Here is a 24,887-nt window from a genome sequence, read left to right as displayed (position 1 = left end):
CTCAAGGAAGGATGAGAAAAAAATATAATCGAATTTGAGGCGTGGTATTGCCCTTAAACTTTGAAAATAAGATGGTATCGCCGCAAGGAGTGGCTTTGGAGCTGGAGCATATCCGACGGATCATTTCTGGCGGCTTGATGCTTGTTGTAAGCGAGCGTCGAAGGGCAAGGAAGCTCTTTGAGCCTCTCGATCTCCACTGCCATGCAAGTAAGGGCATTAGCTTGCATAAGAAAAGTGTAATCTCGGGCGCGGGAATGGAACATGCGCCGTTTGGCTGATGGAATTGTGCATATTAATCTTGCTTGTCAATGCTGCATGCTCAGCGATATGGCCATGGGTACCTTCCAGTATCATCGACATTTCAAGCGGTGTAGAGAAAGTTTTAGTCTTGCAGATGAGATAAAAGAGGCCCCCGCCGAGTCGAGAAGCTAGGGTCTGCTGGCAAAATGGTTTGGTGGGAGAAGGAATAATCTTAATCATTGTGGTATATTTAGCAGAAACCAGCCTTCTACCCGAGGATGTCCAGGCCCCGAATATCCAAGTTAGATTAAACCGCGAAATTGGGCTACCAAATCCCGAACCTCGCACAAGGGCTATTCCGTACCTCACCCGTCCGACAGTAATGGGTTCCTTGTGCACCTTGTTGGTAAGGGATGCGTAGCAGTAATATCGCTTGCATCTGCATATCGAGCCAGGGGTATTTGGGGTTTACCAGGCAGAAGTGAAGCATAGCTATACTCTCCAAGTGATTGAAGACCCAGCCCTGCTACCCTGTGTGATACATTGACTGTTCGGTGCTGGAGGGCGAGGAGGAAAAAAAAAAATCCTCGTGAGCATGAAATATCAAGAGATCAAGATAAGGTTGTGGAGAGGCAGAACTTAACCAATCTCGTGGCAATTAAAAATGTCTTAACAATCATAGATTATGTAGAACAACCTTAGAGCAAAAGAGTAATAGAAGAATACTCACCATTTCAGTGATGTAACAGGTAAATATCAATAGCCGATAACTAGGCGTTGAATTGCCCACTCAAGAATGGGCAATACTTAAATATGCTTGTATTCAGACATCATTATTCCGCCCTAGGAAAAATAGGGCCGCGTACTCCAGTTATTGATATTGAAACCCTTAAGTACAATGTCCATTGTGTGAGTTAAGTCTGAGTATAAGGTGGTGTTGGTCACCAGTCCAGCGTGGTTCCAGCTGCATAGAGACGCAATAAAACATCTATAATGGGGTTGGTAGGTATCGTAGTCATCATCGCATGAGGTGAGCGAACGCCGATTGTATCAGAGGACTGCTTGGTGAAAAACAGGGTGGCGCTGCCCAAGCTCCTCAGGAATAATCGTGAATGAACGCCAATAAACAGAAAGTATAAGGAAGGGTGTAATCAAAATTGATCTACCAATTAGTTAGTTGATAATAGCATTAGCATAACGCTTCTCCGAGTGAGGTGAGAAAGGAGAGGAAGGGGAATTATAGACATACCCAAAGTCATACTCATGCTGATGTCAGTGTTCTCAACCATCCTAGTAAACTCTTCAAAGCTTATTTTCCCATCGCCATCCTGATCGGCTTCCATAATGGTCTTATCCACTATCTGCTGTAGCTGGTTGTCCTTCAAGTTGCTGCCAACCATCATTTTCAAAACAATAAACAGCTCCCCGTTTGATATGTACCCATCACGGTCGATATCATATACTTTAAAGGCAAATCGAAGCTTCTCCTCTTTGTTACCTTTCGAACTGAAGGCCGATAACCCGGAAACGAATTCTTGGAAGTCTACGTCACCACCGCCATCTTCGTCGAAAATTGCGATCATTCTAATTTCCTCATTGCCATGGTCACAAACCAATTAGCCCATTTGTTCGAGATCCAGGGAGTATACATACACTGGGCGCGGGGTAAACACTCTTTTTTTTTTTTTTTTTTTTTTGGCGGGGGGGTAGACAAATATTGCAAGCCATGGATACATACCGAGTAGCCAATGGATTGGAAGAGACCTGGGGGAGAGAAAGAAATTCATCTCTTTCGATCGTACCAGAATTGTCCTATTGAGAATCGAACAAAGATAGTGTTAGGTAGGAATTCGCGTGGTCTATCCGCATGTATGGCACCGTCCAGGATAGTTCCTCCTCAACTAAAAGATATGAGTGGCTTTAGTCCTTAACTCACTTTATCTAGCTTCATAAAGCGTTTCCGTAACCTGTCAACCTCATCTCGATCAACTACCCAGCATATGTTAGCATTTGGTTGCAGTTGTCCGGTAACTTATGACGCGCATAAACATACAGTTAGACGCAGACACGATCTTGTCCAAGACCTGGGTGCCAGATGAGTCCATTACGGGCTCCGAAGACGAGTTCTCAGAAGCCATAATCGCGATGAGAAGCTCGAAATTAGGAGGGGGAGAAGCAAGCAAAAGTCTCGTTCACTCCAAAGGTCAACTTTGTAGATCAGTGGCGTTTTCTTGAAGAAAACCGGTGTGTCAATTCACTGTTATATATCGGAGTAGCCTGGCGACGCTATTATGTCGGCTGGTGGGAGTGATGGACGTCGTGGTGGTGGTGGTGGTGGTGGTGGTGGTGGTGGTTGGCAGCGCGGTTGGATGTGCCTGCAAGTGACGTTTTCTCTTTTTGGGCGATTTCAGGATGACCGCGCTAGGCCAAATCGGGTATGCCAGTGTCACCGAAGATTTTGATATTGGGAGAGGTCGCGCTAGCCGTATTAGGAAGCATTGGAGGCCCATGCGCTGGCCCAGACTACCAAACAGCGCCCAAACAGCCCGATTTGTAGCGTCATGGACAACGTCAACTCATCAAAACACCGCCTTGCCACCATATTCCCGACAGCGCTATCTCGACCCTACGACGCTCGATTTACACAACAGAACCCTCATTTTACTGCTCATGAATAGCTCTATCGCTTGATACCTGTTTTGGGCCACCACATGCCCATGAGAGGGCCTATTTTCGCTATCCGAGAGTCATGTCACGGCTTGGGGGGATGATGAGGGCTACGCGTCCGAAAAAGCTCACCCCCAAGCAGCCGATACCGATATTTCGAGAGGATCAGATTGATCTTACCGAAGATGATCCGCAAACTACACTACAGTCTATCGAAACCGGCGTTGAGAAAGCTGAAGAAACCGTAAGTCACCCTGTGATCAAAATTTTCAAGGGGTTGCCTGGGAGACATCACGTGATGATATAGGGGCAAACACCGCCTATACACTATACGCCGGGGGGTTGAACATGTAGAAGAACCTGGCTAACCTGGGTCTTATGATTAGGAATTCCATTTGCAAGCTGCAATAAATGCCACTGCGTTTGGAAATGCAGCCCAGACACATATCCCGACACCCGAAACTGTCCAGAGCTCAGTCCAGTATGACACACTCTACAGGCCTGTATTTTCGCAGCCGGCGACGTATATCCGATTCTCGTCGACCGTAGAAGACTGCAGTGGGTGCGGGTATAATCTTGTCGAGGAGGATGATGTCGCTTTGAAGATAATGAACCAGAAGCGGGATGCCTCAACACAATGTACAGAGGACCAATTCGAGGAGGTGATGAGCTTCTTCGAAGAGACAGCACAGGCAAAACAGCCATTTGCTGCTGTCGATAATCCACCTGTAGTATCATACCCGGAAATGGAGGAATGCTTCGATGGCATGATTCATGAAAAGTTAAGGCCCTTTGTAAGAGAAATATATGAGAGTTGGAAATTGCGGCGGACAGCTTCAGGGAATCGGCCCTTGCAACCAACTTTAAAGGTAAGTCGCCCCGCTCAAGCATGCCGTCAAACATTCGCTGACATCTTTTTGCAGTTTGAGACCGGGCAAGACACTGATGATGGTGATCCATATGTTTGCTTCCGTCGTAGAGAAGTCCGACTGGCTCGGAAAACGCGCGGCCGGGATGCACAGAGTGCTGAGAAGCTCAGACGCCTGAGAAAAGAGCTAGAAGATGCCCGGACTCTAATAGCCATGGTCCAGCAACGTGAACTTGGACGGAAGGAAGTGTTCGCAGCTGAAAGGCAGCTGTTCATGCAGCGCTGTGAGGTGAAGGAGATGAAGCGGAAACTTGGTATCAAGGACGATGATGAGGATCTCATCAATCAGAAGGTAAAGCCCACAACTGATGTACTCGGGTTTTGTTTCAGCATAACTGACTCGGACGTTCAGCCAAAGAAGAAACCCACAGAAGTTCCTGTTATCCAGCGGCCAAATGTTCCGCAGTTGCGTGTGCCTTCACGCAGCACTGGCCAGCTTGGCGAAGATCTGCAATTGCTTGAAGATGTTCAAGCAGATAAGGAAAACGATATTCTGCGAGAAATCAAGCAGAACGTTGCAAAACATGCCAAATGGAACGAGGGTTATGTAGACATCACTCGGGCACCACTTACCCCAACCACACCACAAGGATTCGAGGCTGAGTTCAGGCCGGCAATAACGCATGAGTACTTACCCACACCCCCTACTTCTGAGACTTCTGAACGCATGCGGGACATTCACAGTGGCCCATCGCTGGAAACTCAGTGGTCAGCGCTTCGGCAGCCTAGTCCGTCGGAAGATGATTCGTGTAGGCCCACGCCATCGTTCCGCCGGCGTGTAGGCCGTGGTGGTCGTGTTCTCATCGACCGCCGAAACCTTGCACTCCGTAATAAGGATGGCGTGGATCCTATTAAGCTCGACCGGTTCAAGTATGATCGTGACGATGATGACATGGATATCGTTTATGAGAAAGACGAGTTCGATATCCAAATCATGCAACATCGCGCCTATCTGTCGGCCAAGGCGAGGGACCAAGCCATAACCCAGGCTCAGCTACAAGCCCAACAACAGGCCCACAGTCAGCAAGTTCCCAATGGTCGGCGGTTGCCTGGTGCACCTCCTACGCCCGGTCATAATAATGTCAATCCCAACTCATCAAATATAGCACAGAAAGCTTAACAGACTGTGTGTTAATTGCCCACTCACCTTAATCACCCCTTCTTGTCACCTCAGCATCTTATATGCTGCATCCACTCCTCCACGCTCCATGATTTATACACAGGCACTTCTGTTTCCCCACCATGACACTACCTCTTCAGTTTAAGAGCTTCGCAACAGGCCAGGCTGAACTGGACGTCATGCTCTTTATTCGTTGTGTACATATAAGAATCTTCTGGGAGGCGAGCTATTATATCAGCGAAAAAACCAATGAACCAAGGACCAAAAGAAAATTCGAAAACTTTATCCTTTGGATTTCAATTCTGAAACTGTGTATAGTGATGTAGTTCGCTCAAAGTTGTCGTTGTCTCTTGGAGTTCTTCTCATCGTCCGTCATTGGGCGCTTCGTTGATCCGTTCTGGTTGGACTGCACCAAGTGGGTATCTAGTAAGCTCAAAATTTGAGTGAGAATTTCCTTTTCTCCCTTCCTTACCTGTACTGCCATTTTCTTGCGGTTAAGACCTGAGTCATTGATATATCCGTTTTGTTGCTCAAGACAGTTAAGTATACTTTCATCTTCCTGGACGGACGTTGGGTATTCGCTTTGGCGAAGAGTCACCAAAGACCGTAACAGGGATGCTTCTGAAGCTGAAAATTCGGGCTTAGGGGCCTTGTTTCTTGCTCCGAGTCGATTCAAATCCTCTATAGGCAGGGTTAAGGCCCGAAGCAGAACAAGGAAATCCTCTGGTATTGCGTCCTCTAAGGTTCCATTCCGTGGGATCCTGGATATATTGTATCCCTCCTCAAGCATGTCGAGGTTGTCAAGGAGCTCAAGCTATGAAAAAAGTCAGCATGCCATGGAGATAATATCTGGTCTTATCCACCTACCCGGGGGTTAGAAGGGCTAGGCTCGCTATCAGGTAAACCAGCAACTTTACAGATAGCATCCAACGAAAATTCAACGACGTCGTATTGGGCGTAATTATCGGTGACATAACCGTATCGTCGAAGAAGATCCGCCCTTGGCAGTTCACCATAATCATTGAAGATCTCCTCCCCTGAGTATATATTCTTGATAGCCTTCATCACAAATGAACCTTCCTCCTGGAAAAGACGTGCCTATAATTTAACAAGGGAATAAGATTAGTCTAGAACAGGTGTGGATGATTGAAGATCCTCGGCCTTACATTGTTCCTCTGTGCATCTGCATTGAATATATCTGCTAGAGGAACCATGCCTTTGGCTGGCTCATCCTCATCATCAGTCATATAGCCATCGTCCGCCGTGTGCTCGTCTGCCTCGTCGGTCTTCTCTATATCAAAGGCATATGCCATGATTATGCTACCCATACGATGGGCAAGGCAAAGTAAGGCATTCTGACTATCAGGTGAGTTGAGTGGAGGCATATTAGGTCTGGGAGGGAAATGGCGAGAGTTGGCCTGTATCAGAGGAACCACCTTTTGCAAGATGGTGTCATCTGCCGCAGCCTTGCCAATCTTTCCAACCACAGAACTGCCTTGGAGTTCTGATAGTTGCTCATCTGTCCAGAACATCAACGTGTCGAAACTCGAGGGAAGGATACGGAAGTAAGAATACCACTTCGATTGTTCGCCTTGGTAGTACTCGTAGATCATGGTTATGATTAACGAAAGCCAAGGCCCGAGCTGCTTGTCATCCAGTCCCAGGACGCTCCTTGCCTCTGAGTTTTGTACGCTAAGGATCAAGTCATCGGGAATAACAAAGAGTTCCTCATCTTCGGCTATGTCTCGCGAGGCGCCTAGTTGTCAGACGTCAGCAAAACAAACGGGTCTTCTGGCCTTGTGTGGAATTACCTGCAAACAATGTGGATTAGATCACTTACAGATACCTCTCCCAGCCCCGGTAGATCTCAAATCAGCGATATGTATACCAGGATGCATTTTGAAATGAGGGCTGCTCCGCTTCAGCCAGAGCAAGAAGTCATCTGACAGCTGGTTGAACTGGTCATTGCCTGACAGGTCCATCGGGCTAGACATGCTGCAAAAGAGCAGACTGACAAGGTAGAAACAGACAAGAACAAAACAATGACTTCACCACCTTGCTCCTTTATCCTAAGAAGTAGACAGTGTCTCAACACAGGCCCGGATGTCAGTCTGTTTGTCGTCCAGGAAGATGGTGGGTGTGTGAACAATATGTCGGGTCTGTGCTTGCCGGATAAACTTCCGGATAAACTTCCCCCCATCGGGTGCCGTTCTACTTATTACTAATAAACCTTATATCGATCACGTGGATCCAGCCTATCGATAAGTTCGATTTCCTCGTTTTGCGCGTGTAAAAAGCCTACATAACCTATGTTCTGTCACTTCATCAAGGCGCTATCTAGAAAGGTGTGCGCTTTGAAAGGGACTGCAATATCTGATCACAGTCCAACAAGGAAGAGACAAAAGCGAAGCTACTATGATTGCCATCGGCCTAGAAGGCTCGGCAAACAAGCTGGGTGTCGGGGTTATACTTCACCCAGATGATGGTAGCACTCCCCAGGTACTCTCCAATGTTCGGCATACATATGTATCCCCGCCAGGCGAAGGGTTTTTACCAAAGGATACTGCTAGACATCATCGCCAGTGGATTGTAAGCCTGGTTAAAAAAGCCCTGATAGATGCTAAAATTGGCGTGGCCGACGTCGATTGCATATGCTATACTAAAGGCCCGGGGATGGGTGCTCCTCTACAATGCGTTGCACTGGCCGCGAGGATGTTAAGTTTACTGTGGGGGAAGGAGCTTGTAGGCGTTAATCATTGTGTCGGCCGTACGTATTACTTGCCCTTTTGCTCCCTTCTTTCCTTCACTTTCCTCGGCATTCGGCAAGGACAACGGGTGCTAACGTTCGATTGCAGATATTGAAATGGGTCGCTACATAACTGGCGCGACAAATCCTATTGTTTTATACGTCTCCGGAGGAAATACCCAAGTGATTGCTTATAGTTCGCAACGTTATAGAATATTTGGCGAAACTTTAGACATAGCCGTAGGAAATTGTCTTGATCGCTTCGCTCGAACGTTACACATTTCCAACGACCCCGCCCCAGGTTATAACATTGAACAGCTGGCCAAGAAAGGAAAAAAGCTCGTTGAAATTCCCTATGCTGTCAAAGGAATGGACTGCTCTTTCTCGGGTATATTGGCCACAGTGGACGCCTTGGCTGCCTCGTACGGGCTGGGCGGCGAGGAGCAAGCGAAGAAGGATGCAGCTGAAGTGGCTCGACATGCGAAAGTCGAAACTATCGACTCTCTCAAAGATGATGACGGAGTAGTTACTCGCGCAGATTTGTGTTTTTCTCTTCAAGAGACAGTGTTTGCTATGCTGGTGGAAATCACGGAGCGTGCTATGGCGCATGTAGGCTCCAAGGAGGTACTAATAGTGGGTGGTGTCGGTTGCAACGAGCGTCTTCAAGAGATGATGGGAATCATGGCCCGAGATAGAGGCGGAAGCGTTTATGCTACCGATGAGCGATTCTGCATTGACAATGGGATCATGATAGCGCAGGCTGGGCTCCTGGCCTACAAGACAGGCTTCCATACACCGTTGGAAGAGTCCACATGTACGCAAAGATTTAGGACAGACGAAGTCTTTGTGAAATGGAGAGAGTAAAATAACAGACCGAAAATAATCATTATTATTCCAGCATAAGTAGGGGATATTAATGTGCATAGCGTCTTACACAAGCATCTCCGCCTGGTTTAGGCCTCCTCTTCATCGCAGCTTTTATATACAACTCGAGGATCATCCTAGCCGAAGCGCGAGAGTGGGCCACACTATTCCAGAACAAGGCAAACCTTGTCAATAAGGCTTAACTAGCACGAAGGCTTGTCCCACTACATCAAGTCAAGCATGTTGGCGCAGCGGAAGCGCGCCGGGCTCATAACCCGGAGGACCTTGGATCGAAACCAAGACATGCTAGAAAAAAAATTTTTTTTTTTTCTTTTCTTTCCCCCTTAACGAAGCTAACTTCTTCCATACTGTCTTGGATATATACTGTGCATATATGGAGTGATTCATTTTCCTACGAAAATGGTAGTAATAAGTATAATAGTTGTGTAGGAAGCGAATTAATATCATTCAAGTATCTAACCGTATAATCGAAAGGATCTAAAATTCAAATGACAAGCGCCAATGTAAGTGCTTACATCCGTTTTTCTATATCCAAAGAGAAACAAAAGGGAGGGAACTATATCATAGTATACATCAAAGAAAATGAAAAATTTGTACGAAGTACGCCCTAAGAGGAGGCAGAAATGGAATTTTTCACCCATTTCTCCAAGCCTCCAAGGGCAATGATCTCTTGTACGTTCGGAGGCAGCTCCCCAACCTTCTGTGTCCATTTCTGGCCATCAGGGCCTTCTTGAACTTCAATTTGGCTTCGTCGTACGTCCCAGGTCAAAGTCCAGCCGGTTCGTCGAGTTGCCTGCTTGCCTTGTCCCGCAAACGTCTCACGCAGCCTGCTGACGAGGCGAGGGACTTCTAATCCCATGAGGGCATTGTTGATGCTATTCCTGGAGAAAATATTGCCGAAGCTGCCTGCAACCACAAGCGGGATGTTACGGGCGAGAATAGCAGTGGCAGCTTGCTCGCGGGAGCTTCCACAACCAAAGTTGTAACCAGTCACGAGGATATCTCCAGGTTTTGATACCTTAGAGAACTCGGTATCGTAGTTGGACATGCAGTACTCGCCCATCTGCTCAACCGTGACGTTGTCTTGGTATGTGTATTTTCCAGGGTAAATGCCATCTGTGTTGATGTTGTCACTATCACAGAAGATGATTTCCCCTGAGACACGTTCAGGAAAACCTGGGTATACCTCGGTCAGGCCGGTGGAGGTTTCTTCCGGCTGTGCTTGTGGTTCTTCAGCGCCAAACGCCTTTTCGGCATCAAGAAGCATGGTATCTAGCTGTCCAATTACCTTTTCAAGAGCCTGTTCGGCTGTCAAGAGGTCGTCGTCCTTGATACCCTCGCCTTCTCCACGGACAACTCCGTTCCAGCCTTCGGGTTTTTCGTACCATCCTGGTCCACTTAACTTCCCATTCAGGGCACTAGCAGCAACGACCTCAGGGCTACCAAGGTAGGCTTTTGCTTCTGTGCTACCCATTCGGCCCTTAAAGTTACGGTTTGATGCACTAATACCAACTTCCCCGGGCTCCAACAAGCCGGTTCCAAGGCCAATGCATGGTCCACAACCAGCAGGCAAGGGTTCTGCACCGGCCTCGAGAAGAGTCTGCCAGTCACCCGCTTCTTCCGCCGCGCGTTGTTCTGGAATTGACGCAGCTGCAATGTAAAATTTAACACCATCCGCAATCTTTGGAACTTTACCGTCGTTCTTCTCCGCTACTTCCTTGAAAACCTTCGCAGCAGCAGCAATATCCGAAGCTCTCGAGTTTGTGCAAGATACCAGATATGCTTTGTCGACTTTGATATTTTGAGCCTCGAGTTCATCCAAGGGTGTTGCTACCTTGACGGAGTTGGGCCCTGAGACATACGGGGTAAGGGTGGATAGATCGAGATGGAGCTGCTTGGCATACTTAGCCCCCTTATCCGCGACTAAAGGCTGCTCGAACATCTCTTCTAGGAGTTCATGGTTAAATCTAGTGGCGGCTGTGCTAGGAAGATCCGGAACAGTTGACCCCCACATGGCTGCAGTAGTCGCCTTTGCTCGTAACCATCCCTTTAGCATAGAGTCCACGGGAAATAGACCTACGTAGAATTAGTTTTATATCCAGTTACGTCAATTTAACACGTAGAAAGGAGGAATCTTACCGCTAAGAGCTCCGAATTCCGTAGTCATGTTCGCTATCGTCAGTCTATCATCGATTTCCAAGCTGCGCATTGTCTCTTCCGACCCAGTAAACTCAATGGCGTGATTAAGAACTTCGTCATTGTTAAACAATCCGCAGAGTGCCACTATGACATCCTTTCCAGTAACCCCTTTGGGCAAGACTCCAGTAAAGTTCACCCTCGCAACCGGAGGCACCTGCCACCAGGTCTTTCCAGTGGCCCAGATACTGGCTGCATCAGTCCTTACCACTGGTGTCCCTAGGCATCCTACTCCTCCGTACATATTCGAATGGCTGTCAGAAGCTACCACCAAGGTCCCTGGCCAAGCATAACCCTCCTCGACCATGATTTGATGCCCAATGCCTCTTCCAGCAGGGTAGAAATCAACGCCATGTTTTTTTGCAAACTGCTCAATTTGCTCGTATTTCTGTAGGTTCTTTTCTGATTTGTTTTGCACATCGTGGTCCAGGGTCATAACAATCTGGTTCGAGTCTTTCAGCTTGGACGCTCCAATGGACATGAATTTCAACGCAACAGGCCAGCTGTTATCGTGTGTCATTATCCGGTGCGGCGATATGGTAACATAGTCCCCTGATCGGACAAACTTGCCCTCTGCTAGGCCAACAGAATATTTCTGAACAATCTTCTCGGTCAGGGTTTGGGGAACGAGGGTATTCGATTTGATCGCGGAGTGGATTGCGGCGTAGGAAGGGTCTTGAAGTTGCGAATGGAATACATCAGCCGATGAGAGCCTGGCCGATACAGAGAATTGCTTGTGCGCTAATAATGGCCTTGCAAAGCACTGCAGCCGATGACTCTGCGCTCTCGCACTCGGAAACGCAAACGCCCTCCTGGCGTTCGCCATGGCTCTTCGCGATACCACACCAGCCATCACGTAGCAGTCTCTTCGTTGAATCAGAACTTTTCCGTCCGAGACCCCTCTCCAGCTGTCCTGCTTGCTCCCTCGCTCTCAACTGTCTTTCTTTTCTCGCTGTCTCCTGCAGGTTTTCTTATCGAATGAAAAAGCAGCAAATTGAAATCTGAGGCTCAAAGGATGCAAACTCGGCAAACAAGCTTTTTACGGCAATTCTTTCAGCCGAACTCGGCGTTATGTAATCAGCCGGATTTTTCGGCATTTTGACATTAGTTAAGTGCCTCGAGGAGGGAAAAAGCGACTTCACGGCTTGATCTTTCTCTATTTCTCTGTTTCTTCGCATTGTGAGGCCGTATGGCGAATATAGTAACTCTCTACCAGATGCAGAACTGGCCACAGCCCTAGCAGTGGGACAATTGTCAAATCGGAGAAATAGCGAGATCCCTGCGCAACATCCTGGTTGCTTCGATGCAGGGCTGGAGCTGCTCAAATGAGCGCACGAAATGGGAGATTGTTTTGAGCATCAAGTAATTGCAAGGACTCTTTTTTTACTTTAAAAGACACAGTTCACGGTTTCTATTGGTGAATGAGCGTAGATATTCACCGTCTATAACTAGCTGATAAGAGTCATTAATTTGCAAGGAGCGGCCGGCCGCTTGCACATGAAAAAAAGGACCTTGGAGGAACTGGATAAATGATGAAGCAGTAGCAGGAGAGGAGCATGGCGATAGACTCTTGTCCGACTACCAAGGCCCAACGGCCGTATGGCCAATCATTATCTGGTCACTATCGACCGTGAATCGCATAAATAGAGAGGTATAAGAAGCCCCGCTAGATAACCAATGATGGATGTTGGGTTTAGAATTGCACCATCCCACCTTGCATTTAAAAGCCCTCTTTGAGTCATCATTTCCAACTACCAACTTGCAACAGCAAACAAACGCCTCTGAAATGCCTTCTCGATCAGAAATCGCCTACTTTGGTGCCGGCCCTGCTCCTCTACCCACTGCGGTTGTCGAAGCTGGTGCAAAAGCCTTCGTCAACTATAATGAGAGTGGGCTGGGCCTAGGAGAAATCTCCCACCGATCTCCCGCCGCCAACCAAATCCTCGCAGATACCAAAGCGAACCTAACTACCCTGCTCGAAATACCAGAGAACTACGAGATACTGTTCCTCCAAGGTGGCGGAACAGGCGAGTTCAGCGCAATTGTTCAAAATCTGGTCAGCGTCTGGGTTGAGAGAAGAAGACGCAAGCTTGCGACTCGGTTCGGCGACGATGAGGCCAAGGTTGTTGCTGAATTGAAGAAGCAGGTCGACGAAGAACTAAAATTGGACTATATTGTCACCGGATCGTGGTCCTCAAAGGCGGCACAGGAGGGAAAGAGGCTGGTCGGGGAGAAATTCGTCAATGTTGCTGTTGATGCTAAAGAAGCGAATGGAGGGAAATTTGGAAAAATACCCGTCGAAGAGGAATGGAAGCTTACCAAGACGAAGGCAGAGGGAGGAAAAAGTGCGCCTGCATTCGTCTACTTCTGTGATAACGAGACAGTGGACGGAGTTGAATTCCCAGCTTTCCCAAAATCGCTAGAGAATCCGCCGGGTGTGAGTGAGGAAGACGAACGTCTGGTTGTGGCTGACATGAGCTCTAACTTCCTCAGCCGGAAGATAGATGTCAAGAAATATGCTGTCATATTTGTAAGTGACCATTTATCCTCTCTATTGTCTAAAAAAATACAAAAAGGCCTGCACCGATGCTAACATACAACTATCCGTCTATAGGGAGGAGCTCAGAAAAACGTTGGTGTAACGGGTATTGCGTTGGTCATTGTCCGAAAGGACCTTCTACCCCCTCATACAGCCACGCCTTCGCCGGCTTTGCTCCGTCAGCTTAATATCGGTGGCCTACCGGGACCGATCGTTTTTGACTATGCGATAACCGCCAAAAATAACTCTCTATACAACACGCTTCCGATATTCACCCTCTGGATTGCTGGTCAAGTTATTGCCGGCCTTGTCCAGACTCACGGCGAAGCCCGAGTGAGTGGCCAGGAAGATATCGTAAACAAGAAGACGGCTCTTCTATATGGTGCACTCGACAAGTATCCTCAGGTGTATCAGGTCGTTCCAGACAAAAGTGTTCGCAGCAGAATGAATGTTTGCTTCAGGGTCCATGGAGGTGACCTCGAGAAGGAGAAAGAATTCATTGCTGGCGCTGAGAAACGCCTACTCCAAGGGCTAAAGGGCCACAGAAGCGTCGGCGGTATGCGAGCTAGCAATTACAACGCCGTTTCACTTGAAAATGTGGAAAAGTTGGTTCAATATCTGAACGACTTTGCCAGCGCATAGTGGTCCACTAACAAATAGCTAGCTGAACATCTGGTCCAAAGATTGACGGGAGTATCTGTAAGTGTTGTATAAGGCACTTTTCAGAGCTTCCATACTGACCAGCCGGAGATATTTAACTCTTTCAAAATACCTCGCAGCGGCCCTTGGACCTCCCGTCCATTATGCCACATCTTGGGTCCAGCAAGGTAGCTGACAAACCCATCAGGCCCTGATATAATGATCAGTTTCTTCTTCCTTGGACCCACAAGCGGATGCTGTGCCCTTGAGTTTATATATTTCATAATAGAATCTTTCCCGATAAGTGATTTCTCTTCATCGACAAAGTAGTCAACAGTGAATTTCTTGGGGTAGAGACGTTTGAGTTCGTCCAGCTGCTCAACAACGTAATTCCTCCGTTCTTCTATATTTTCTCCCGGGTCTACTGCCTTGGTCGTAGGGTACAGTTTTGACCACCAACTCCACTGAGAGCCGACAGTATCACTACGGCCCCCGAGACAATCCTCTCTCCGTCGGTTTGCCCATAAGATATGTATTCTTGTTTCATCCCTTGGCCGCATGCATTTAAGGATCGTGTGAGTGGCTTGTAGAGCTGGGGCTATTCCCGTCCCTCCCACAATGAAAAGGATCTCTTGGACATCCGGGGTCAGCTCGAGTCCTAGCTGGGGCCCGCGCATCTCCACAATACTGCCAGGTTGAAGGTCATGTAAGTAGCTGGATACCTCGCCGTCTTTTCGGATAAGGAACTGAAGGGACGTGTCGTTTCCTTTATCTAGGGAGGAAAACTGCATTGAAGGAGGTAAAGGGGTGTAGTCTCGGCCAACCTGCAGCTGAGGCTGTTTGAATTGTACACTCCAAATTCCAGTTTCAAAAGCATCCTGGTAGACTTCTGCATTTATTCCTCCCTCCCTTTTCGGCCGCAGGTTAAAGATGCTGCAGGTTGACGACACCGGAGTCTTTGAAATAAGTTCGTAATTCGTGAACGTAACCGGGTCCAGGGTGGTACTAGATGTATCTCCTTGGGAACGAGTGTATATACCAGCTCCACCAGCTGCAATAGCTACAGCAGCAGCAGTCAACCATAGCTTGCCTGACGGGCCCTTCGATGGCCGTTGGGATGTTGTAGATGAGTTTCGGGAATGTTGATGACGATTCGCCGACAGGAATTGGGAGTTGACATTACATTGTCGCGGGATAGACGAGAGCCGACACAAACGAACGGGCCGAGGAAACATGAAAAGAATAACAATAGCTATACAAAATGAATAACAGACTCCTTGATATTATTTCGTTTCAACATCTCGTTTCTCCAGACTGGCTCCTTTTTGCCGCGGTCTTCCCGGCCAAAAAGACGAGTCACGTGCCTTGAAATTAAAAACGCTTAGTCATGATATCATCTGGTATATGATTGGTCCAAAGTTCGATAAGGACTTCAATCTATCGATCGCTGGAAGGGGAAATCTGCTTGATCAGATCTTCAACTCCAGGTTTGTTTGCTAAAGCCTGCATCCCCTTTTCAACATCCAGTTTTTCGACGCGAGACATTATCCCCTTTCCTTGTCGGCTAAGTTGATGAATTAACGCAGTTTTCGCATCGTCTAGCAAGCCAGCATAGCAGCGTCTTCCACTCCAGTTACTTCCATCCTAACTATGGCCGCAAGCTCTCCACACCCCCTTTACTCCTAGAAAATCCGCGGCATCCATTGCGGTCTTTTCTTTTACAATCCCTACGCGAAATCGCTTTCTATTCCCTCTTTATATGGGTCGTTGAATAAATACAATGAGAGACTCTCTTGAGTTGGCATCACTCGCCTCATCGGAGGACGACCTAGCACAATCCTCATCGGAATCCGGGGTTGGCTCATCACGTCGCGCTTCACTAGAGAATGAGGATCCTATAGAAGGTGAACTATACGAACCCACACGCCCTGGCCACGGCCGATCATATTGTGTCTCTTCTGCTTTCGATTTCGGCACCACTCTTTTCCCCCTTTCTCAGACAGTCGGAGGGTATGCGCCGCTAGGTGCACCTTCAGCAGTATCCCTGGAACATGATGGTGGTATAAGGGATGGGTCACTAGAGAGGCACAAGACATTGACAAACCTAAATGGTCTGTCTCTGATTATCGGGTTAATAATCGGATCTGGCATCTTTTCGTCGCCTGGCCAGGTCAACAGCAATGCTGGTTCTCCAGGTGCTTCACTCATTGTATGGGTTGTTGCTGGCTTGCTTGCCTGGACAGGAGCTGCAAGCTATGCTGAACTGGGCGGAGCTATTCCACTTAACGGTGGTGCACAGGTCTATCTTTCAAAGATATTTGGCGAGCTGGCCGGCTTTCTTTTTACCTGGACTGCGGTTTTCGTTCTGAAGCCAGGGTCCAACGCTATAATATCGATTATATTCGGTGAATATATTGTTGAAGCGATAGTTGGCACAAAGGTCGAGTCCGTTAATCCCTGGATCTCCAAAGCTGTCGCGTTGGCTGGCATTATCGCCGTTACTCTGCTGAATTGCATATCGACGAAAGTGGGCACCCGCGTCGGAAACCTCTTCATGTTCTTCAAATTTATTGCACTACTTGCGGTTACTATTATTGGCATTGTTGCTGCGGTCACAGGCTTGTCTTATGATGGAAACCCTAACAAGGAATGGAAGACGAAAAATTGGTTTGATGGTACCAGTACAAGTATATCCAGCTGGGCTGTGGCCTTGTACTCTGGTCTATGGGCTTTTGATGGATGGGAGAATGTACGTCGTACCACAACTTCCTTTGTTGCATCGATTTAAAGCTAACGAAATGCTAGACAAACTATGTAACTGGGGAATTCAAAAACGCGGGTCGCGATCTGCCCCGTGTAATTCACACCGCCATGCCACTTATGATAATATGCTACGTACTTGCAAATATCTCCTACGTTCTGGTTCTACCGGCATCCACAATCTCCGGTACCAATACCATTGCCGTGCATTTTGGAGCAAAAGTGTTCGGCCCCATTGGAGCCGCTGCCCTTGCCCTTGTTGTATCTGGAAGCTGTATTGGGGCTCTGAATGCCTCAGTTTTTACAAGTGGTAGATTGATATATGCAGCTGGTAAAGAGGGTTACTTTCCATCTATATTTTGCAGGGTTGGGCTTAGCGAATCGTCAAATCCTATGACAGGGCGCTTACAACGTCGTTCCTTTATCAAAAAGACAATTGCGCGAATGTTCGGCGATGACATTGGTATCGGATATACCCCAATATATGCAATGACCTTTAATATGGTACTTTGCATGTGCTATATCCTTGTTGGTGAATTCAAGACCCTTGTCACTTTTTACGGAGTAGCTGGTTATTCCTTTTATTTTCTCACGGTCTTGGGGCTTATTATGCTTCGAATTCGTGAGCCTCGGTTAGAGCGGCCTTATAAAACGTGGATATCGACGCCGATAATTTTCTGCTGCGTGAGTTTGTTTCTGCTCAGTCGAGCCGTGTTTGTTGAACCATTGCAAGCACTTACAGTTGTTGGCTTTTGGATTGTTGGAGTTCCTGTATATTATTGGCGAATACACCAACGAGATGGAAAGCTCCAGCTTGGAAGCTGGTGGAAATTCTGGGCAAAGTCCCGGGAATGATTAAGTGTGGATAGAATATTTTATGTGGGACGATCGTTCTGGGGAACTTTTATGCTCATGCTTACTCCCTAATGACAGGTGGCACGTTTCTATGCAATCCTCCTGAATCCATAACGAGGCTTGGACTCGTTTGTTATAATAAAGATATATTATGTTCGGGTTTAATAATTCAATTGTGAATAATTCATGGTCTACTTACAACAAATCCCTAACTACTCTAGCCGCTTCATTCTTTAATGTTGGCGGGGTCATAATCCGCCGGTAAATCTTATTCCATCTGTGGTGACTATCAGGCACTGGCTGGGTCATTGTCCATAAGAGAGTAGCTTAGTTAATGTAACTGAGTTTTGTAGAAGTAAATAGCCGCGCGGCCCTCCTTCGGAAGCCCCTTTCTTGCCCACAGGGACACTTCCATATTAGTCAACCTTATTAGCCGCGATAGCCCACCCTCCATATGTTAGTTAGCTTATTTGAAGTTGGCCATATTTCCACCTGGGTAACCTGGGGCTTAGTTTTTATTCTCCACTTAGCTTGATGAGAACCTTGGAAGATAGTTATGTTCCTTGATGAAGTTGCGTCGACAAGATGCTGTTGAGAGCAAGCTGTAGGGCAAGCCGCCTAGCATCCCTTATTAATTCAAAACCGCGATACACTCACCCATGCCTACCATGCACTGTTTTGCCTAACAAGATTTGTCGCCCGTTGACCAGCTCCAGCGTTCGGGAGCAACAGTCAAGGCCAGTCTCTAGTAACTCAATGGAGCATTTAGATCCATCCTCCGGTTTAACTCCCATCAACGCACTGGATTTTAAACTATGAAATCACTAACGAGTTCCCATTGAAGCGTCGTATCCATTTGTGTACACAACCGGGCGGTGGTTGAATCAAGATGAGCTACAGCGCCAATCACGTTCATTAAAATTCAACTTCTCCCTTCTATGCGACACTGTTGCGAAAATATACCATGGAGCATCTAAAGTTGATTCGTACGAGAAGAAAGAGGGGGGATATAATCGAGTCTTTATTTTTACCTTGGACAATGGCAAGAAAGTTGTTGCTAAGGTCCCAACGCCTGTTGCAGGGCCCCCAAGGCTTACAACAAACTCGGAGGTCGCAACCGTGGCATACTGTAAGTTGAGATGGCGAATTATTAGCAATTACTTCTAACTGTTGTTGAAAGTACGATCAAAAACTCCCCTTCCTATACCAGAGATACTGCTTTGGAGTGATGACCCATCTAACCCGGTTGGAATTGAATATATCATTCAAGAGCACGCTGATGGTGTTAATCTGCATGAACACTGGCCTGAAATGGATATGGTGCAGCACATGCAGTGTACCAAGGAGCTCTCGCTGCAGATTAGAGAGATGGCATCTCTTGATTTTCCGGCATATGGAAGCTTATACTTCGCTGATGCACCTATTGAAGGAAAGCTAAAGATACCATTCGACAATGGTTTTTGTATAGGACCATATTGTAGTCCCCTCTTTTGGAACTGTGGTGCTGGAGAAAGCGATATTTACAAAGGATTGAATGCTAACCGGGGTCCATGTATGGTTGACTTCTCTTTGATTCTGCTATTCCAGGAAGTTAACCAATTGATTTCATAGGGATCGATCTCAAGGAGTATTCAGCCGGGCTAATAGATACTGCTCTGTCGCGTCTACCCAAAGAACAACCAGCCGATGACCGACTCCCATTCCGTGGAGCTGTCCAGGAACATTCTGACCTGATAGATGCGTGTCGAAAGTCTATGAACATATTAATCGAGGATGGGCGGGTACAGACAGCAGCGACGCCAGCCCTGATACATCCAGACTACCACAAGAGGAATATATACGTTTCTCCTGACGATCCAACCAAAGTTACGGGATTGATTGACTGGCAACTGGCATCGATTGAACCGGCATTCATCTATGTTCACGGAACCCCTGATTTTGCCTCGCTCGCCGACCAGGACCCAGCCGAAGCAGACGAGTCCGAGAAAGCACAATCAGAAGATGAGAGACGGCTCCAAAAGGATCTTTCTATATGCCACCAAACGTATGACGTTATCATGAAGGGCAAGATACCCAAGATGCGAGCAGCAACGCGGCTCGACCCAACCTTCTTCCGCCTATTTCACTATTGTTTTACCACCTGGAGAGATGGTGCACCCGCCATTAGACAAGAGCTTCTGGACTTGCGGTCCTTATGGTCAGAATTGGTGCTGCCTGGAAGCTGTCCATATGATCCAGACGAGGAAGAACTGCACAGACATGCAAAACAGTATGAAGACTTTGAAACGAGGCAGAAACTGAAAACGTGGCTTACGATGCAGCTGAACTCGGGATCTGATGGCTGGGTGCCGAATGAGATATGGGATGCTGCTCAAGAGGCGAACAGGGCAGCGTATGCAGAGTGGATGGAGTCTGCAAAGGAATTGGGAGAGGCGGAAGGGATGACGCCTGAGAAAGCTGATAGGCTGTGGCCCTTTGACGCAAGATAACGTATGTATATATTCTATGGTTAATGTACAACAAATCTCCAATCTCAATATACATCAGTTAGGATGTAGACAATACAGTGTCTCGTAAGAAGTCGACGGCAGCTGAAAAGGGACCACCACGTTCGTTAGTATCAAGCTCTTGAAGCTCTTGAGGGCACCATGGAAAATATCAAAAACCTACTCTGTCTAAATTCATGTGGCTTCTCAGTGATGACCCAGTGCCCACAATCGAAGTCTACCATTTTTAAGTTCGGGAAGAACGTTTGCATAAGCTCCTTGGAGTGATCCGGCAGGTAATGGCTCCTTGTTGCCCTGACGATCAAGGCTGGCTTCTCAAACCGGGTTTTCCGAGGGTCAGTATACGGGAAATCCCCGAGAGCATCCAACGATGACGAGAGTATGTCTAGTGGTACGCGGAAGTGCAAATGGTCCTTGCCTGATTTCCTTGTTAGATTAGTGAGAAGAAAGAGACGGATGGCAGGGTCTGGTTCAAATTGTGAGAGGAGCGCATCGGCCTCGGACAAGGAGGAGACTGGAGCAGCCTGGGACTGGATATGTCTCATGCCCCTGATGTACCGTGGAAAGTCGTCGGTTAGGGGCAAACGGATGGGCCCGTTATCTATAGCAATGACACTCGACACTAAAGAAGGAGAGCGTAGAGCAAGCGTCAAGGCTGTTTTGGCACCCCTAAGTAATTGTAAATTCAGTTAACTCTGCTTTTTGAGAGATAGTAATGCTGATTAGAGCATACATGGAGTGGCCGATGAGAATGGGATCCTGCAGGCTGTGCTGGTGAATGAAGTACTCCACGTCAAGGGCGAGCTCGGTGTAGTCATGCTTTGGATGATGGAGGGAGTCTCCATGGTTACGGAGATCCTTCTTATGGTCAGAGTAAAGGGCGCTCAATGGCTCGTTAAAAAGGAGGTCAAGATCGATAACATACGACAGCGTAGACTGGCGTCCCCAGATCAGCGGCCAGCACCCTACAGGCTTGTCAGCAGTGGCATTCGGGGGAACAAGCTCTGGTAAAAAGGGAGGAACCGACTTGCTCATGCTTCTGTTGTTTTTCCTGCTCCCAAAAAGGCCATGCATGAAGACGATGGGCGGACGGCCGGCATAGTAAGTGCTGCCTCGCGGTTTGTGCAGCGTATAAGCTAAGGGCACTCTGGAAGCAGAGACAGAGGCAGTAGAGTGGTGTCGCACGAACAGGCGTCCTAGCTGATACATGGCGATTGGTTCTCGGGCAGCAAACGGTCAATGAGTCAAAACACAGCACATACAGCAGAGTATATCGACAATATTAAATAGGACCAAAACTCTTCTTTGCAACAGCACATAAAGCGCAGAGACAATGAAAAGAAAGGTAGGACCTGAGTCCAGGAGAGGTGCCAAAGAATATGCCTGTCAAAACCCCGAAGGATGTTGAGTGGCAAGGCTCTCCACGCTGTGCAATGTAGGAGCCTTTCCACGGCGAAGCGCCTTTTTGATCGCGCCAGCCCAAACAAGGTAAGTATGAAGAGAGAAAGAAAAGAGAAGAAAAAAATTTCGAAGAAGGCGGGCGCCCGGCGGCTGTTTATATAGAGGATAGTGGCACGTGATAGATGACTAAGATTAAGCGAGGTTTGAGCTGTGGACGCTGATTGGCTAAGAGGCAGCAGAGCTGAAAGGCTGTTAGTAAGTGCGGAAAATAGTTCTGCCGAGAACATCACACGTGACCGTGACCGTGACCGTGACTCGGGGGCTCTCATGGAACGCTGAAAAAAAGATTATCTGGATTGGAAGCAAAAAAAATAGGACGACGCAGCAGGCGACGTTCGACGAGGATACCAGGAGCCGGACAGGAAGATACACACAGACAGATGCCACGATGAGGAACAAGGCGACCAGCTACCTCCGGAAACCGGTTTGTTTCTTTCCTTGTGAGCCCTCTCTGGTGTGCAATGGCTAGATTGCTAACCCTCGTTCCTTTCTTCCTGGGCGACGACAGAAAATCCGCCAGTCCTGGAGCAAGTACAACCTGTTCAACATCACGCAAGTCCGCCTCCCGTTCACAAAGTCAAGGACCTTCTTCCAGCAGAAATGGTCGGCCAAGTCGCTTGCCCGCGGATACCATGGCGAGCAGGTCCGGGAGAGTCAATGGGAGCGCATGTTCTCTCGCCGGCTCCGGGCAGTTGTGCCCATGGACCCCTTTGACCTTGCCCGCAACGACGGTTCGAAAAACGCTGCCGGCCGTGGCTCGGGGATGGACAAGGGGGGTAAGGAAGACGGTCGTCAAGTCCAGGACACGCCATACATGCTCATGACATTTGCACCGCTGGAAAGAAGATTGGACGTTGCTATATTCCGTGCTATGTTTGCAAGCAGTACCAGACAGGCAAGGCAGTTTGTCATCCACGGAGGCGTAACGGTCAATGGCAAGAAGGTTGGTCTCCTGGCTCCTTTTACAAGCAATAATGTGCATTTCGGGCAGCTAAAATGTGATGGTAGATGCAATATCCTGGGTACCTGCTGAACCCCGGAGACATGTTCCAGGTTGACCCTGAGCGAGTGATGTATGCCACTGGAGCTCCCAAAGACAAGAGTCTACGCCGTGCCGGCCGTCTCAGACGACGGATGGGCGCAAAGTCGAAAGAGGAGAAAGAAGGGGAAGGCGAGGAAACCAAGGCAGAGGAGACCAAGGCCGAGGACAAGGAGCAAAAGAAGGAGGAGGGCAAAGAGGATGAAGACCCACGGCAGATGTTGAAGGAGTTGCTTTCCGGAGCCAAGGGGATCATGACATCGTCGGGGGACCTGCTCCCGGCCAAGAGAAGACAGGCCATCCGTGCTTTCCAGCGGTCCGTCAAGCAGGTGCTCTCGCGGTCGTCTACCACCACGACCATGACAGACAACCTGGAGGCCCAGTTCCTCGCTCTGAAGAACATGATAGACGAGGATACCAAGCGGGCAGCCGAAGCTGCAAAAAAGGCCGCTGCTAAGAAGGCAGAACAGGCCGCTCCCAGCACTGAATCACCCTCCTCTGCCACCGAGCCATCATCTTCCGCATCACCCACTACGCCCTCTCCTTCAACTACTCCTAATGCTGATACCACGTCTACGACCACAACCACCACCACCACCACCAACAACAACAACAATAACAACGACATCAACAATCAAACCAGCCGAGATAGCAAGGCCTCCAGCGGAATTGATGATCTCGCAGCGTCCCTGTCCGACGTCGAGCTGGCCGACTACTCTCCCGCGGACCTGAAAGCCCTCAAGCTCGCTCTGGAGGAGATCCACGAAAACCCCATCGACAGCACGAAGCCGTATGCTACCCCCTGGCGGCCTCGCGACTACATGAGCCCCTTCGCCTTTGTGCCACGCTACCTGGAGGTCAACCACAACATCTGCGCGGCCGTCTACCTGCGCCATCCCGTGGCTCGCCCTGGCCGGGCAGAGGTGCCAACCCCCTTCAATGAAACCATCGGAGGCGCTGCCTTTGCGTGGTACCTTCGCCGGCGCTGAGGTCTGGCGCCTGCCTGTAATAATACTACCGCCTATATAGACCTATCATTCTAGACAGAACGAGGACATGTACCATAGCATCCTTCCTCCTGCCTCTCTCTCTCTTTCTCTCTCTCTCTTCCAGCTGTCCAGCCAGCCCATCCTGTAGCCTCCTTTCCGCCAGCCTGTCTGTTTCCCCCTAAAGGCTCTCAGGCTCTGGTATCTCGTCCGTCTGCTGTGTCGCGGTGGCTCAGCACGTAGCAGTGACCTTCCCGCTTACTGTCGCCCGTCCGTCTCTTGGGCTGAGCATGACTTTTTTTTTTTTGGCGGCGCCAGAGCGAAACTTCTTCGACCACAACAACATCGACAACGCCAAACCTCAAACCTCAACCTCAACCTCAAACCTCCAACGTCAACTTCACCCATCGGCCACTCGAGCAGACGACCGGAGCCAGAGCCAGCGCCAGGCAGACAGCCAGCCAGCCAGCCAGCCAGCCCGAGCCGACCACAAGCTCAACGGTTCTCGCCGTGCGTACAGTACCAGGGGCCCTTCGTTCGCAAAAGCAAATAAGCCCACACCGTCGCGCAAAAAAGCAAAGAAGAAGGGAAAAAAGAAGGAAGAAAAGCCCAGAGAAGACGCTTCTATTTTGTCTTTTTCCTCGACTGGCATCCATCGCTCGATCACCGTCGCCTCTCGAGCCCTGCTCCCGCTCCTCTCGCTCCTCGCTGTCCCTCTGCTGTGCCCTTTTGGATGACCTTCTCCTGCCGTGCCTGAGACGCAAGAAGCCCCAAAACCACGCAAGACGAACCGCCAGCCAGACAACAGGGAGGAAAAAGCAAAAAGAAAAACAGAAGGGGAACCCAGAAGTCGAAGCAGCGGAAGAGACGACGAAGCAGAGCCAGACTCCATATTTTTTTTTAATAATAACCTTACCTTGACACTTTTTTGCCGCCAACGAAAAAAAAAAAAAAAATAACGAAGAACATCGCGAAGTTTCAACTCCTCCAGGCCAAAAGAAACACCGACGAGCAGCCGTCCAGGACACGCAGACAAGTTCAAGCAGCTCGAGAGCCCGCCCAAAGTGTCCTCTTCCCGTCCTCTCCCTTTTCTTTTCTCTTTCTTCCCTCTCCCTGCTGGGGTTTTCTCGTTCTTTTTTTGCCCCCGTTTCTCTGTTCTTGTTGTGCTTGTTGTTTTTTCCCGTCCCTTTTTGCCTTCGCCGCTGGCGTCTCGTCGCTCTCGCTCGTCCCGTCCACGACTCTATACATGTTCAATTGGGCTGTCGACCCTACCGCCCCGCCAGGTCCTACCCTCTCATCCCGTCAGCAGCATCACCAGC

General features: G+C 48.6%; 12 protein-coding genes and 1 non-coding gene across 13 annotated transcripts; 8 read left to right on the top strand and 5 right to left on the bottom strand.

The window, feature by feature from the left end:
* Window positions 1–1,409: 1,409 nt before the first annotated feature.
* TRV_03941 (uncharacterized protein) lies at window positions 1,410–1,823 on the bottom strand (the record flags this gene model as incomplete). The annotated part of the gene is made up of 1 exon (XM_003021908.1): window positions 1,410–1,823. One exon carries the CDS (start codon window positions 1,821–1,823, stop codon window positions 1,410–1,412), a length of 414 nt encoding a protein of 137 aa, XP_003021954.1.
* Window positions 1,824–3,007: 1,184 nt separating this feature from the next.
* On the top strand, window positions 3,008–4,955 carry TRV_03940 (uncharacterized protein; the record flags this gene model as incomplete). The annotated part of the gene is made up of 2 exons (XM_003021907.1): window positions 3,008–3,151; window positions 3,294–4,955. The coding sequence occupies 2 exons, from the start codon at window positions 3,008–3,010 to the stop codon at window positions 4,953–4,955; spliced, it is 1,806 nt and encodes a 601-aa protein (XP_003021953.1).
* Window positions 4,956–5,286: 331 nt separating this feature from the next.
* TRV_03939 (uncharacterized protein) lies at window positions 5,287–6,949 on the bottom strand (the record flags this gene model as incomplete). The annotated part of the gene is made up of 4 exons (XM_003021906.1): window positions 5,287–5,769; window positions 5,823–6,053; window positions 6,122–6,693; window positions 6,796–6,949. 4 exons carry the CDS (start codon window positions 6,947–6,949, stop codon window positions 5,287–5,289), a joined length of 1,440 nt encoding a protein of 479 aa, XP_003021952.1.
* Window positions 6,950–7,370: 421 nt separating this feature from the next.
* Window positions 7,371–8,768, top strand: TRV_03938 (uncharacterized protein; the record flags this gene model as incomplete). Its single annotated transcript, XM_003021905.1, has 3 exons — window positions 7,371–7,722; window positions 7,811–8,515; window positions 8,659–8,768. 3 exons carry the CDS (start codon window positions 7,371–7,373, stop codon window positions 8,766–8,768), a joined length of 1,167 nt encoding a protein of 388 aa, XP_003021951.1.
* A 34-nt stretch (window positions 8,769–8,802) lies between these two features.
* On the top strand, window positions 8,803–8,874 carry TRV_03937. The gene has a single exon. It is a non-coding gene; the product is annotated as a tRNA-Met (tRNA).
* A 319-nt stretch (window positions 8,875–9,193) lies between these two features.
* Window positions 9,194–11,608, bottom strand: TRV_03936 (uncharacterized protein; the record flags this gene model as incomplete). The annotated part of the gene is made up of 2 exons (XM_003021904.1): window positions 9,194–10,662; window positions 10,726–11,608. 2 exons carry the CDS (start codon window positions 11,606–11,608, stop codon window positions 9,194–9,196), a joined length of 2,352 nt encoding a protein of 783 aa, XP_003021950.1.
* Window positions 11,609–12,466: 858 nt separating this feature from the next.
* On the top strand, window positions 12,467–13,963 carry TRV_03935 (uncharacterized protein; the record flags this gene model as incomplete). Its single annotated transcript, XM_003021903.1, has 2 exons — window positions 12,467–13,312; window positions 13,397–13,963. 2 exons carry the CDS (start codon window positions 12,467–12,469, stop codon window positions 13,961–13,963), a joined length of 1,413 nt encoding a protein of 470 aa, XP_003021949.1.
* Window positions 13,964–14,043: 80 nt separating this feature from the next.
* TRV_03934 (cytochrome c mitochondrial import factor (Cyc2), putative) lies at window positions 14,044–15,195 on the bottom strand (the record flags this gene model as incomplete). Its single annotated transcript, XM_003021902.1, has 1 exon — window positions 14,044–15,195. One exon carries the CDS (start codon window positions 15,193–15,195, stop codon window positions 14,044–14,046), a length of 1,152 nt encoding a protein of 383 aa, XP_003021948.1.
* Window positions 15,196–15,740: 545 nt separating this feature from the next.
* Window positions 15,741–17,575, top strand: TRV_03933 (uncharacterized protein; the record flags this gene model as incomplete). Its single annotated transcript, XM_003021901.1, has 2 exons — window positions 15,741–16,709; window positions 16,766–17,575. 2 exons carry the CDS (start codon window positions 15,741–15,743, stop codon window positions 17,573–17,575), a joined length of 1,779 nt encoding a protein of 592 aa, XP_003021947.1.
* A 964-nt stretch (window positions 17,576–18,539) lies between these two features.
* TRV_03932 (uncharacterized protein) lies at window positions 18,540–20,064 on the top strand (the record flags this gene model as incomplete). Its single annotated transcript, XM_003021900.1, has 3 exons — window positions 18,540–18,561; window positions 18,756–19,031; window positions 19,187–20,064. 3 exons carry the CDS (start codon window positions 18,540–18,542, stop codon window positions 20,062–20,064), a joined length of 1,176 nt encoding a protein of 391 aa, XP_003021946.1.
* Window positions 20,065–20,122: 58 nt separating this feature from the next.
* On the bottom strand, window positions 20,123–21,117 carry TRV_03931 (alpha/beta hydrolase, putative; the record flags this gene model as incomplete). Its single annotated transcript, XM_003021899.1, has 3 exons — window positions 20,123–20,211; window positions 20,246–20,631; window positions 20,816–21,117. The coding sequence occupies 3 exons, from the start codon at window positions 21,115–21,117 to the stop codon at window positions 20,123–20,125; spliced, it is 777 nt and encodes a 258-aa protein (XP_003021945.1).
* An 814-nt stretch (window positions 21,118–21,931) lies between these two features.
* Window positions 21,932–23,571, top strand: TRV_03930 (uncharacterized protein; the record flags this gene model as incomplete). The annotated part of the gene is made up of 3 exons (XM_003021898.1): window positions 21,932–21,967; window positions 22,013–22,486; window positions 22,552–23,571. The coding sequence occupies 3 exons, from the start codon at window positions 21,932–21,934 to the stop codon at window positions 23,569–23,571; spliced, it is 1,530 nt and encodes a 509-aa protein (XP_003021944.1).
* A 287-nt stretch (window positions 23,572–23,858) lies between these two features.
* TRV_03929 (uncharacterized protein) lies at window positions 23,859–24,305 on the top strand (the record flags this gene model as incomplete). The annotated part of the gene is made up of 1 exon (XM_003021897.1): window positions 23,859–24,305. One exon carries the CDS (start codon window positions 23,859–23,861, stop codon window positions 24,303–24,305), a length of 447 nt encoding a protein of 148 aa, XP_003021943.1.
* Window positions 24,306–24,887: the final 582 nt, after the last annotated feature.

This window comes from Trichophyton verrucosum (genome assembly GCF_000151505.1).
Source record: "Trichophyton verrucosum HKI 0517 chromosome Unknown contig00317_1.f1.exp, whole genome shotgun sequence".
NCBI classification, from domain to species: Eukaryota; Fungi; Ascomycota; class Eurotiomycetes; order Onygenales; family Arthrodermataceae; genus Trichophyton; species Trichophyton verrucosum.
Note: the sequence above shows the minus strand (reverse complement) of the source record. Positions and strands in the feature narration are given on the sequence as shown.